General features: G+C 36.1%; 1 protein-coding gene across 5 annotated transcripts in view; it reads right to left on the reverse strand.

Moving 5' to 3' along the window:
• The window catches only part of ST3GAL1 (ST3 beta-galactoside alpha-2,3-sialyltransferase 1), a 142,401-nt gene that overhangs the window by 26,414 nt on the left and 101,625 nt on the right, over positions 1-14,362 (reverse strand). For 3 of the 5 annotated variants that reach the window (XM_070748327.1, XM_070748325.1, XM_070748329.1), the window contains exons 4-5: positions 11,506-12,075; positions 196-392 (exon numbers count right to left, since the gene is read on the reverse strand). In XM_070748327.1, coding sequence (XP_070604428.1) covers positions 196-392; positions 11,506-11,814 — 506 coding nt within the window. In that variant the 5' untranslated portion in view covers positions 11,815-12,075. The remainder of the gene's footprint in view (positions 1-195; positions 393-11,505; positions 12,076-14,362) is intronic. The other 2 variants (XM_070748330.1, XM_070748328.1) reach the window with 1 other exon arrangement.

Here is a 14,362-nt window from a genome sequence, read left to right on the forward strand (position 1 = left end):
TTTTTTCCTATCACATATGTTTGTTTTTGTGATGGTTTCTTTTCAAATAAAGGCTTCAATTTCACCTGGTCCACTTGACAAAGAATAACCCTTTTCGAGGTTCTGTTTGCTGGGTGCTGTGTTTTGCTCCTGGGTTTAATCTTATAATATTAATCATGCTGCAAAACTTGAACCTAAGGCCTTACAGCTACTTACCTAAACACAAGGTCATGAGCATCAATCTCTTGGCCATATTGGGACTGCCGAAGATTCCCTGAATTGCCTATAACAGCACACGTCCGACACCGGGAACTGCTCCGGTCCAAAAAGTGCTCCCAGTCTCCTGGTATGAAGCTGAAGAGTTCCTGGATGGTCTCATTCATGGTCTTGGGACTTCTCTCTCCCTGGAGTCTCTGTAGGGAAGATTTGGGGGGCTTACTCCGATATTCTGAATAGTTTGAAGAGCCAGAAGTCAGAAGGCATCAAGTGATAAAGTCTAAACTCTTCCTAAAGACTTCTGACTTAGATGAGCCATCCTCATATGGTCTGTAAGACCCAGCTGGGGGGGGGGGGGTTCCTCCAAACTTGAACTATGTTGGGGGAAAGATCATAGTTGGGGGAAAGATCAAAAGCAACATGAGAAAATATTATTTTACTGAAAGAGTAGTAGATCCTTGGTTGATAAATCCACAGTAACTGAATTTAAACATGCCTGGGATAAACATATATCCATCCTAAGATAAAATACAGAAAATAGTATAAGGGCAGACTAGATGGATCATGAGGTCTTTTTCTGCCGTCAGTCTTCTATGTTTCTATGTAACTTGGCAACTTTTAAGACTTCTGAACTTCAACTCCCAGAATTCCTCAGCCAACATGGTTAGTTGGGGAATTCTGGGAGTTGAAGTCCACAAGTCTTAAAGTTGCCAATTTTGGAGTCCCCTGCATAGGAACGATGCCCTTCATGGCATCGGACCAGAATATCTCCGAGACCGCCTTCTGCCGCACGAATCCCAGCGACCGATTAGGTCCCACAGAGTGGGCCTCCTCCGGGTCCCGTCAACTAAACAATGCCGGTTGGCGGGCCCCAGGGGGAGAGCCTTCTCTGTGGCGGCACCGACTCTCTGGAACCAACTCCCCCCAGAGATCAGAACTGCCCCTACTCTTCCTGCCTTCCGTAAACTTCTCAAAACCCACCTCTGCCGTCAGGCATGGGGAAACTAAACATCTCCCCCTTTCTCTTTTTTGAAAAATAAGTTGTATAAATTGATTGGTTTGACTGGTCATATACTGAATTAATTGTTAAAGAGTAATTTGACTAATTGATTAGATATAGAATAGATTGATTAGATATTGATTTAATTATTAGAAGGTTAAAACCTATTACAAATGGCAACTCAACAGACTTTAACCAAGTCATTGAGAAGGGGTAATTTAACCCTACTATCACCAGCTGTGCAGAAATCCTCTTCAACTTCCGACATAGTTACAGGAGAAATTAAGGATCAGGCACCCTCGCTTCAAAGCTTACAAAATTCCCTAGACAAAATTCAAGAATTTATGATAAAACAACAGGAATCCGCCAATCAAACCCAAGAAACTATAGTTAAAAACCACCAAGAGACACAAAAAAAATTTGAGGAAGTAAATGAAAACTTTGCCAAATTTAACAGTATAATAGAAGATGTTAAGGAAGCAGTAGACAGACAGGAAATTAAAATTCAACAAGTGGAAGAGACAACAGAAGCGAACAAGCTGAGATTAACTAAAAACGAAGAAGACCTTAGGAGGGTAAATAAAGATTTAGAAGGGGCCATTGCCCAATTAGAATTCGAAAAAGCCTCATTCTATCTCAGGCTACAAAATATACCCGAAGAAAAAGGGGAGAACCTGTTTGCGACTGTAGTTGAACTCTTTGCGGAAGAGCTAAAAATAAATGATAGTGAACTAATTAACCACGTAGACGAGGTATACCGAGTGCAAACCAATTACGCACGTCGCCATCAACTCCCCAGAGAGGTCCACCTTAGATTTACAAAAAAAACCCTGAGAGACGAGATATACAGGAACACCAGAGGGGTCTTAACGTACAAAGGGAAAGACATAATTGTGTTAAAACAAATACCTAAAAGAATTAGGGAACGAAGGAGGGATTACCACTACTTCACAAACAAATTAATAAAAAACGAGATACAATTTAGATGGCTAGTGCCAGAGGGGGTGATGCTAACGTGGAAGGGGAAGAAAATAAATATAGAAACACTAGAACAAGCAGATAACTTTATCCGAGAACACCTGAAAAAAGAAGGGGAAAGCAGCATAGAACTGGAGACAACAAGCCAAGAGGAGGGAGAGATAGAGGAAGAGAGAACAGACAAGATAAGCAAGGGGAAAGGGGAGAAAACAGAAAATTACAGAGAGCTTAGAAGCAGCAAAAGGGCAAGATAGTTGACGAAGAATGAATAAGGAAATTAAATTATTTTCTGTGAATATAAACGGAATGAACTCTCCTCAAAAAAGAGGACAAACATTTACAAAATTAATAAAACAAAATTTAGACGTAATATGCCTTCAGGAAGTTCATGTAAGGAAAAAGGATAAGAAAGTATTGGAACACCCGAAACTAGGGAAACTATTCACATCACTTGCAAACGAAAAAAAAAGGGGAATTGCACTATATATCAAAAGCTGGTTAAATCCAAAAGTAATTGACAGTGATGAAGAGGGTAGAATACTTATAACAGAAATTGAAATTAATAAAAAAAAAACAAATTTAATTGTGATTTATGCTCCCAACAAAGACCAAAAATCTTTTTATAAAACGTTGTACCAAAAAATAATAAAAATTGAAAAAGGAAACATCTGTGTGATTGGGGACTTCAATATAATAATAGATTACGACAAAGACTATAAAGGTAAAGAAAAGAGTAAAAAGAAAACAACAATACCAGAAAAACTCAAAGATATTATAGAGGAATTTAAACTAAAAGATACGTGGAGGGAAAGACACAGAGATGAATGTAAGTATACTTATTATTCACACCCACATGACTCATGGTCCAGATTGGACATGATATGGACAAATATAGAATTACAACAAGAGATAATATCAGCAGAAATAGAACCCAACTTTTGGGCAGACCACAACCCAGTAAGCATTATAATTAGAGGAAACCAAACCAAAAAAAATAGATGGACAATGAATACAAAAATTATACAAGAAAATAAATACAAAGAATTTTCAAAAAAAGAATTAGATATCTTTCTAGAAAAAAATTGGAATGAAGACACAACCATACAAAACATATGGGACACAACCAAAGCCTATATAAGGGGGATAACCATTGCATACACTAGTAAAAAAAATAAGGATAAAAATAGGGAGATGAGAGAAAATCAAAAAGAATTAGAACAAATAGAAGCCGAATGGATAAAAGATCCAAAAAAAATCGAACTAAAAGAAAAAAGAGATGTAATTAAACATAAGATAAACTTGATAGCACAGGAAGAAATAGCCCAAAAAATCAAAAGTGTGAAACAAAATTACTTCGAACACGCAAACAAACCGGGAAGGTGGCTTGCCTATAAAATTAAAAAACAGAAAGAGAAGAAATATATCCAACAATTGGAAGATGAAAAGGGAAAAAAACAAATCGATATAGAAGAAAAAAAAAAGATAATACAAAACTATTTTGAACAGCTATATAGGAATGATGAGATAAAAGAGGAAGAAATAGATCAATATTTGAACGAGATTGAATTACCCCAAATATCGGAGACTAACATTGATAGAATGGATAAAACTATAACTATGACAGAATTAGAGCTAGCAATTTAAAAACAAAACAATAACAAAACCCCAGGAGTAGATGGAATACCAGCCGAATATTATAAAGAAATATATGAACCAGTCAAAAAATTATTACTACAGATGTTGAACGAGGTGTTAGACAAAGGAGCAATGCCTGAATCCTGGAAGGAAGGTTTAATAACACTAATACCAAAAGATTTGGAACAAAGATATTTAATAAAACAATACAGACCAATTGCATTACTAAACTCAGATTACAAAATCTTTACAACAATATTAGCAGAAAGGTTTAAAGGGATAATTAATGAAATCATACATCCGGACCAGAACGGCTTTTTACCAAACAGAAATATAAAAAATAATTTGAGAAACATTATAAATATTTTAGAATACTATGAGGTAAACCCAGGAAAGAATTTGGCACTAATATTTTTAGATGCGGAAAAAGCATTCGATAATTTGAATTGGAACTTCTTCATTAAACAACTGACCAAAATGAAATTTAAAGAAAAATTTATAAAAGCAATCAAGACGATATACTCTACACAATCGGCAAAAGTTATAATAAACGACCAATTAACACAAAATATAAAAATAGAAAAGGGAGTACGGCAAGGATGCCCCCTTTCCCCATTAATATTTATTTTGGCCATAGAAACCTTATTAAATCAGATAAGGTTAAATAAAAATGTTAAAGGATTAAATTTGAAAGGACAAGAATACAAAATTCAGGCATTTGCCGATGATCTAGTATTCAATATAGAAGATCCAATTGAATCAGGGGAAGTTTTATTAAAGGAGATTACTGAATTCGGAAAAGTAGCAGGACTTAAAATTAATAAACAAAAAACCAAAATACTGACAAAAAATCTAACAAATACAGAGAAGAAAATATTAGAAGACAGATTAGGCTTACAAATAGTAAAAACAGTTAAGTATTTGGGAATAAAATTAACAGCAAAAGCGATCACAATAAAGGAAGATAATTACACGGTTTTGATGAAAGAAATAAAAAAGAAATTAGAAAAATGGAACAAATTGCCTATTTCGCTCATAGGTAGAATCTCAACAATAAAAATGTCTATCTTACCCAAGATTCTATATCTATTTAGGACGATTCCAATTATATTAAGAAAAGACTTTTTTCAAAAACTAAATAGAATGATTACAAAATTCGTCTGGGCCGGAAAAAAACCTAGAATTAGAATACAATATCTACAAGATAATATCAAACAAGGAGGATTTGCACTACCAGATTTCGAATTATATTATACTGCAGCAATTATGGATTGGTTGAAAGATTGGTTTAAATTGGAAAATAAGAGACTTCTAATACTGGAAGGACACGATATGAGAATAGGGTGGCATGCTATCCTGTGGGAAAATAAAGAACAAACACATAGTTACTTCAAACAACATATAATAAGAAACTCGTTATACACAACTTGGAAAAAAATCAAAAAAATGTACTATCACCAAACTCCCAAATGGTACTCAAGCTTAGAGGCGACGATATATCCAAACTCAAGAGAACTAAACAAAATGTTAAATTATTATCAAACATTAGAAAAAAATGGGGAATTAAAAACTAGGGAACAATTAGAAGAAATTGGAATCAAAATCGACTGGTGGGCGTATAACGTAATTAAATCAAAATATCAAGAAGGGAAAAGGAAGGAAATACAAATAAAAGAGATAGAATTAGATAAGATAATTTTAGGCCAAGAAAAAAAAATGATTTCCAAAATATATAAATATATGCTACACTATAAAATGGAGGAACATATCGTTAAAAATAGTATACATAGTTGGGGCAAAAATTTTGGTTATAGCATAAATTTAGATAAGTGGGAATCAATTTGGACCAAGAACTATAAATTAACAAAATCTACAGCTTATAAGGAAAACATATACAAAATGTATTATAGGTGGCACCTTCCACCGGCAACATTAGCCAAAATGTATAAAGGAACAAGCCCAAAATGTTGGAGGTGCAAAAAAATGGGGACATATTACCACATTTGGTGGACCTGCTCAAAAATAAAAAAATTCTGGAACAAAATGCAGAATTGGATAGAAGAGATCTTACAAATGAAGATAAATAAAAAACCTGAAGCCTTTCTCCTGGGAATTATAGATCAAAAAATTGAAAAAAACAAACACTACTTATTAATTCATATATTAACAGCAATTAGAATAACGATAGCTCAAAATTGGAAGCAACCCGAACCACCTGAAGACGATTTGATAATTAAAAAAATATTAGATTGTGCTGAATTTGACGCACTAACAATTAAATTAAAAAACAAAGAGGATTCCGAACACGATAAAACCTGGATACATCTTTATAACTGGTTTAAGAAAAGAAATAAAATTCAAAAGAAAAAATCAAATTAACAATACTTTATATCCTTTTCATTACATAGAAAAAAAATATATACAAAAGACATATATACAAAAAACCTTTTTATAAAAAAAGATCTGTATGACATTAAAGAAATTGAATATGAATAAAAGAAGGCGGATAAGAAAGAATTAAATGATTTAAAAAACAGTGACAACCTACAAGAGAAAATGGTATACGCTGAGGACACAACATGTTTCACCAGAAAATAATTTAAAATCAAAAATCATTCAAAACTTACCTCCTGAAGGGAATACAAGTACAAATATTATAAAATATGCTAAGTGAATAGTTATTGTTATTAATGTACTTAAATAAGCAATTAGATCTTTTTTTAAAGAATATTTTTTGTTTGTTTGTTTGTCATGTTTGTTTGTTCGTGTATTTGTTACGCGTTGATTTAGCCTTGTATTAATATAAAACATATATTGTATGTAAATGTGTATATATTTGTAATAAAAATTTAAAAAAAAAAAAAAAAAAAAAAAAACATCTCCCCCTGGGCCCGCCGAATTTATACATGGTATGCTTGTGTGTGTGTATGTTAGTATAGGGGTTTTAAACTTTTTAATATTTTAATTAATTGGATTATGTATTGGATTGTTTTTTCACTTGTTGTGAGCCGCCCCGAGTCTTCGGAAAGGGGCGGCATACAAATCCAAATAATAAATAAAATAAATAAATAAACATGCAATTTGTTGTCCATCTATCCCTCAGCACCACTGGAAGCCCAGCCCTCCATAGTCATGTCTTTAAAATTATTCTTTTATTTATAATTATTTATTTATTTATTAGATTTCTATGCCGCCCTTCTCGAGGCAACTCAGGGTGGCGTACAACATTATAAATATGACAATATATATAAAGAAATCTAAATTATACTGCTCAAAAAAATAAAGGGAACACTCAAAGAACACATCCTAGATCTGAATGAATGAAATATCCTCATTGAATACTTTGTTCTGTACAAAGTTGAATGTGCACAACAGCATGTGAAATTGATTGTCAATCAATGTTGCTTCCTACGTGGACAGTTTGATTTCACAGAAGTTTGATTTACTTGGAGTTATATTGTGTTGTTTAAGGTTTCCCCTTATTTTTTTGAGCAGTGTACTTTAAAAATGACCTTTAAAGCCCTTCATGGCATTGGACCAGAGTACCTCCGGAACCGCCTTCCCAGAGGCCGATAAGGTCCCACAGAGTTGGCCTTCTCCGGGTCCCGTCGACCAAACAATGCTGTTTGACAGGCCCCAGGGAAGAGCCTTCTCTGTGGCGGCCCCGGCCCTCTGGAATCAACTCCCCCGGAGATTAGAATGGCCACCACCCTCCTTGTCTTTCGCAAGTTACTCAAGACCCACCTATATCGCCAGGCATGGGGGAATTAAGATATCTCCCCCAGGCTTTCTTATATTTTATGTTTGGTATGTTTGTTTTTGGAGGGAGTTCGTTCCAGAGGGCTGGGGCCACCACAGAGAAGGCTCTTCCTTTAGGCCTTACCAGCCGACATTGTCTGTCCAATGGGACCTGGAGAAGGCCGATTCGGTGGGATCTAACTGGTCGCTGGGATGCATGAGGCAAAAGATGGTCCCGTAGGTTATCTGGTCCTAAGCCATCTAGGACTTTATAGGTCATAACCAGCACTTTGAATTGTGACTGGTGACCAATTGGCAGCCAGTGCAGCTCATGGAGTGATGTTGAAATGTGGGCATTTTATAGGTAGAGTAGTACTCCACTTATGGTGCTACATCTGGGGTATCACTGGAGTGAATCCAAAAGCTGTGCTCCCTTTCCCTTTCAACATGACCTATCCTTTGCCACAAAGTCCTCTCCATCCCATTCATGGAACCCATCATGGTTACTGTCCAAACTTTCAGCTAATGAACCATGTTAATAGTTCCACTGAAACATGCAAAACTCTTATCTTTATGCTAAAAATCTGGTTTAAGATGATGATGATGATTATTATTATTATTGTTATTATTATTATTGTTGTTGTTGTTGTTGTTATTATTATTATTATTATCATCATCATTATGTCAATAGAACACAGCAAACGAGATCACTATGCTGGATTTCGTATTTCATCACCAGTCGGGCGCTTCCCAAGCACCTAGGGCTGCATGATGTAGCGGCGAATTATGTTTGTCGATCCCAGTAAAGCGGCTTTTTGCAATTGACAGGTGGAGATTTTGTCAATTCCGATGGTTTTCAAATGTCTGCTGAGATCCTTTGGCACTGCGCCCAGCGTTCCAAATTATTATCATTAAAAGAATTATTATTATTATTATTATTATTATTATCATCATCATCATCATCATCATCATCATCATCATCATCATTATTATTTATTAGATTTGTATGCTGCCCCTCTCCGAAGACTCGGAGTGGCTCTCAACAGCAATAAATAATGTGACAAATCTAATACTTAAAAACAACATCTAAAACCCCATATCATTAAAAAAACCATACAATTCAATCATAACATACATAAGTACTGTAAATCACATTAGCCTGGGGATACCTCAAGTACCCCATGCCTGGCGGCATAGGTGGGTCTTCAGTAACTTACAAAAGGCAAGGAAGGTGGGGGTGATTCTAATCTCCAGAGAGAGTTGATTCCAGAGGGCCGGGGCCACCACAGAGAAGGCTCTTCTCCTGGGTCCAGCCAGATGACATTGTTTAGTCAATGGGACCTGGAGAAGGCCAACTCTGTAGGACATTATCGGCCGCTGGGATTCGTACAGCAGAAGACAGTCCCGAAGGTATTCTGGTCCGATGCCATTTGTATATATAATTTGTTTGGCTTAGGTCATTATTAATCTAGCCACAATGGTACATACAGGGAACCAGAGATGATTAAATATACTTTAACATCACATGTCCAAATAGAATAGAATAAAACCAGCAATATTTCTTGAATATACCGTGTTCAAGTTCTGACTGATATTTCCCTCTTTGCTTCCTCAGTTTCTTGCAATGATTTATTTACAGGCAAACATGTTTTCAGAAATTATTGGGTGTTTTCCGCTCCCAAACCCAATTATAATTGAAAATCAGAACTGAATCAGCTAGTCAAAACAAGAGGCCATAAAGTTTCAGTCGCTTCCTTCAGTGTTATTGATCCTTTGAGGGGGTTGGGAAGCTTTTTGCTCTCTGGATCAATTTAATAAGCATCCATGAACATTTGAGAGCTCAGTCCACCAGAAACTTTTCAAGGACAGTTCAGAATAATAGACAATACAAAGGCATACATCTGCTGTCTTTTCAATAAGAGCAAGTAAATAAGGAAATATGATAATGCTTCTTGGGCAAAATGTCATGAAATTAGTGAATACAGTGCCGATAGAAAATAATATTTCTACTTCAGGATTTGATGTGTGGAGGTTGTAGTGCTCTCTAAGCTTAGTAGACATTTCATGACCCAACCAGATAACCATATCAATACTGGAAAGGAATGCAATTTGCTCTGCTTATTTATTTGTTTGTTTTATTTTATTTTATTTTATTTTATTTTATTTTATTTTATTTTATTTTATTTTATTTTATTTTATTTTATTTTATTTTATTTTATTTTATTTTATTTTATTTTATTTTATTTTATTTTATTTTATTTTATTTTATTTTATTTTATTTTATTTTATTTTATTATATTATATTATTTTATTATTTTATTTTATTTCATTCATTCATTCATTCATTCATTCATTCATTCATTCATTCATTCATTCATTCATTCGATTTTTATGCCGCCCTTCTCCTTAGACTCAGGGCGGCTTACAACATGTTAGCAATAGCACTTTTTAACAGAGCCAGCATATTGCCCCCACAATCCGGGTTCTCGTTTTACCCACCTCGGAAGACTGGAAGGCTGAGTCAACCTTGAGCCGGTGATGAGATTTGAACCGCTGACCTGCAGATCTATAGTTAGCTTCAGTGGCTTGCAGTACAGCACTTTACCTGCTGCGCCACCCCGGCTCTTGCACAAATGGCTTGCCATCTCATTGTTGGTGGGAGTGTTTTTGATGGTTCCTTCATTATTGTTTGATTGTTTGTCTGAGCTGGTTATTCCTTGACTGGAGGACTGCTCATTCATTCATTAACTCATATTCATTCATTCATTCATTCACTCACTCACTCACTCGGTCATTCATTCATTTTCGTATAAGTGCCCAGCTCAATCAAATGACTAAAGATGGCTTACAATTATTTACTTGGAGAGAGACACCAATAGTTTAAAAATGTACAGGAATATGTTATCAGTCTTTTAAATTTTAATTTAGTCATATGTTATATGTTCTTAGTTTATTATTTGTTACTTGTGTCTACTTGTTCTTTTCGTTTTCTCATTTTTCTTTTCTTTCTCTAACCACTAGGCACAAGAACGTTTTTTCCCCGAACGCCATCACTCTGCTAAACAAATAATTCCTTCAACACTGTCAAACTATTTACTAAGTCTGCACTACATTCCTATCACCCATCTCCTTCCACTTATGACTGTATGACTGTAACTTGTTGCTTGTATCCTTAAGACTATTACTGAAATATTGATTATTTCCTGATTGCTTATTTGCACCCCATGGCAATCATTAAGTGTTGTAATAGATTCTTGACATTAAGTGTTGTAATAGATTTTTGACTATTTATATTTTCTTCTATGTATACTGAGAGCATCTGCACCAAAGGCAAATTCCTTGTGTGTCCAATCACACTTGGCCAATAAATAATTCTGTTCTGTTCTGCCCTGTCTTGCCCTACCCCTGCCCACTACCCTACTCTAGCCTACTCTACTAATCTCTATTCTGTTCTGTTCTATTCTTTTTTTAAATATATATTTTTATTGAATTTTCCCATTAAACAAAACATATAACATATCATCAGGAAACCATAATAAAAAGCAACAATTACAACAACCAACATGAAACAAAACAAAACAACAAGAAGAAAAGAAAAAAAAAGAAAAAGGAATAAAAACAAAAATACATATTATACTTATTTCATGTTTTGTGGGTAATAAGAAGGAATTGAAAAAAACGTATTTATCGTTCGGCTAATAATGGATTATCGGTGTTCCATCGTTCTTTTTGGTTAATTAAGAATTTATCTATATGTTTATTATTTGTTTACTGCCTTAAGTTAAGGTTATTCCATCCCATCCCATCCCATCCTAATAGCTTCACTTCAAAAATATTTCATTAGAATTCTGGTGACTACTTTTGTTAAGTCGAGCATGACCTGCGGTCCATCCCTAGGCCCTGAGAGCTGCATTTAAACTTCCCTCTTTCTCCCACCCTCTTTCTCCCTTCCTACTCACCAGCCACCAATTGTAGTTCTCCTGGGGCAGGAAGGCATTTTGGTTGGTTAAGAAGGGTTGCATAGTTACGTTGAACCTATCTTCGAACCAGACGGAGCCCTCTTCCAAAATGCAGGTTTTACAACTGCACGGCTGCCGGGGATACTTCAGCAGTTTCATCACCTGCTCTGAAAACTGGTAAGCGATTTGTTTGGGGTCCCAAGAGGTAGACACCACGTTGTTGGTGTAGTTGAGCAGGAAGGAGGTGATGGTGATGAACAGTAAGGCAAGAGTGAACATTTTCAGTCCCCTGTTCCGAGAGGCCATCATTTTGGCAGACCGGTTGCAAGAGGTCCAAAGAGGAGTAGAAGTGGGATTTTTTTTTTTAAAGGAAATCCGAAATATTTTGTTGAGCCACAAACAAGCTGTTTACTCCTAGGAGCGGCCCTTGAGGGAGTCTTCTGGAGCGCTGAAAAGAAAGCTAATATCTCCTCCTCTTCATTTGCAAGCAGCAAGGGCAAAAACGTGTCTTTTCATTTTCCTTATCGCCCTCCTTCCTCCCTTCTCTTGAACAGCTGCTGACTTCTTCTTCTGTAAATTGAATCAAAAGGAAAAGTATTGTAATTTTCATTGGGAGAAGGCACTACTTACAACTCAGGCTTAAGAAAGAAAACACTATAAAATGTCTCTCTCTCTCTTTCTCTCCCTCCCTTTAATATATAATTGCAATATCTTTTTTAAAAAAATATTTTTATTACATTATTTACATAGTTTTAATTAGATTATTTACATTAAAAAAAACAATACACAGAGCAAAAAAAGACAACAGAGAAAAAATAACATTAAGCAACACATTAACAATGTATGTACAATGTAACCCCTTAGGGTTTGCTTACAGCAATTTATTTATTTATTTATTTTTATCTGTTTATCTGTCTGTCTGTCTATCTATCTATCTATCATCTACCTACCTACCTACCTACCTTATCTATCTATCTATCTATCTATCTATCTATCTATCTATCTATCTATCTATCTATCTATCTATCTAATCTATCTATCTATCTTTCTATTTAATCTATCTATCTATCTATCTATCTATCTATCTATCTATCTATCTATCTATCTCATCAATCTATTTACCTACCTACCTACCTACCTAATCTACCTACCTACCTTCCTACCTATCTATCTATATCTATCTATCTATCTATCTATCTATCTATCTATCTATCTATCTATCTATCTATCTATCTATCTATCTTATTGATCTATCATCTATCTATCATACAGTACAGTAATGGGCAACCAAAATTTTTACTGCCACACTGTGGGTGTGTCTTATTTTGTGGGTGTGGTTTAATGGCCATGTGACCAGTTGGGAGTGGCTTGAACGATTATCATCGTTCAAGTTAACTGTTAAGTCCTCGATTTACAACCTTACCAGTGTTGCTCACTAGGGTGACAATTTGCTTCGTGTTTCCCGCAGTCTCCTTCTCGGGTCAAGCCCCCCCCCCCCATCTCAAGCTAGGTAGCTAGGCGAACGGGTGCTGCCAGAAGCATAAATGCTGCCAGCGCTGCTTCCACCCACGCCTTCTGCTTGCACCTCAGGTGAGAGGTGTCCACGTGAGGCTGGAGGGAAGCCGGGCAGGAGAGAAGGAAGCTCGTCCGAGGCCAGGAAGGAGGAAAGAGGAAAAAAGCAAGGAGCGCAGATGCAGCAGCAGAAGCAGAGAAAAAAAGGAGAGCTGAGCTGAGACCAGTAATCCAGGAAGTGACCACCGCCAATCAGCTGGAACTGCGCACACATCATCATTCCTGCTGGTGGAACTGCGTTCACCCCTCCTGCCTGCTGCCCACCCCTGCCCCCATCCCTTGGAGACTCTACGGAATCTGAAAATGTCCTCCCATTGCCAAGGTTGGAGACCCCTACACTAAGGGGTAGTATAGAGTGTTCCCTCGATTTTCGCAGGGGATGTGTTCCAAGACTGCCCGCGAAAGTTGAATTTCCGCGAAGTAGAGATGCGGAAGTAAATACACTATTTTTGGCTATGAACAGTATCACAAGCCTTCCCTTAACACTTTAAACCCCTAAATTGCAGTTTTCCATTCCCTTAGCAACCATTTAGATTATTATTCGCCATGTTTATTTATGAAAGTTTATTAAAAAAAAACTATTAAAGGCAGACGAAAGTTTGGCGATGACATATGACATCATATGGCGGGTAAAACCGTGGTATAGGGAAAAAACCCGCAAAGTATTTTTTAATTAATATTTTTGAAAAACCGTGGTATAGACATTTCACGAAGTTTGAACCCGCGAAAATCGAGGGAACACTGTACTCAGAAACCTTTTTCCAATGTAGTGTGAATAAACGGAACCTACTTTGTGGAATTACTGAACAAGAGGCTTAGCAAACACAAACATACAAATCACAGAGTTTGCCAACTGGACAAATAGAACCAGAAAGTGCTCTGTTAAAATAGAAAGGACTTTTAGTAAAGGACTTTTCCTGTTAAGAGGAAACAGAGATTAGATCTTGATATTCCTCTTGACGTTCAAGTCAAGATATTCAAGTCTCCCTCTGTCAATTTTTCTAAAGCTAACATCACAGGAGATTAACCTGTTTTGTGGCTACAGACAGTCAAATCTTTCACTGACGTGGCATGAACACAATGGCAGTACATAAAAGCTTATGTTTTACTTATGAAGAAGGGCCATCTTTGGGTCGAGTTCTACACATAACCACAAACCCACAATCATAGTGACCGCAACAGTTTTCCAAAATGTTCGAAATGCCCCAATTTTGAGAAATGGACCATTCCGGCTGCGATTAGCTTTTGTATTCCCGCCAATAAGAGTGTGTGCAGCATTGTGGTT

This window comes from Erythrolamprus reginae, chromosome 3, assembly GCF_031021105.1.
Source record: "Erythrolamprus reginae isolate rEryReg1 chromosome 3, rEryReg1.hap1, whole genome shotgun sequence".
Taxonomy (NCBI): domain Eukaryota; kingdom Metazoa; phylum Chordata; class Lepidosauria; order Squamata; family Dipsadidae; genus Erythrolamprus; species Erythrolamprus reginae.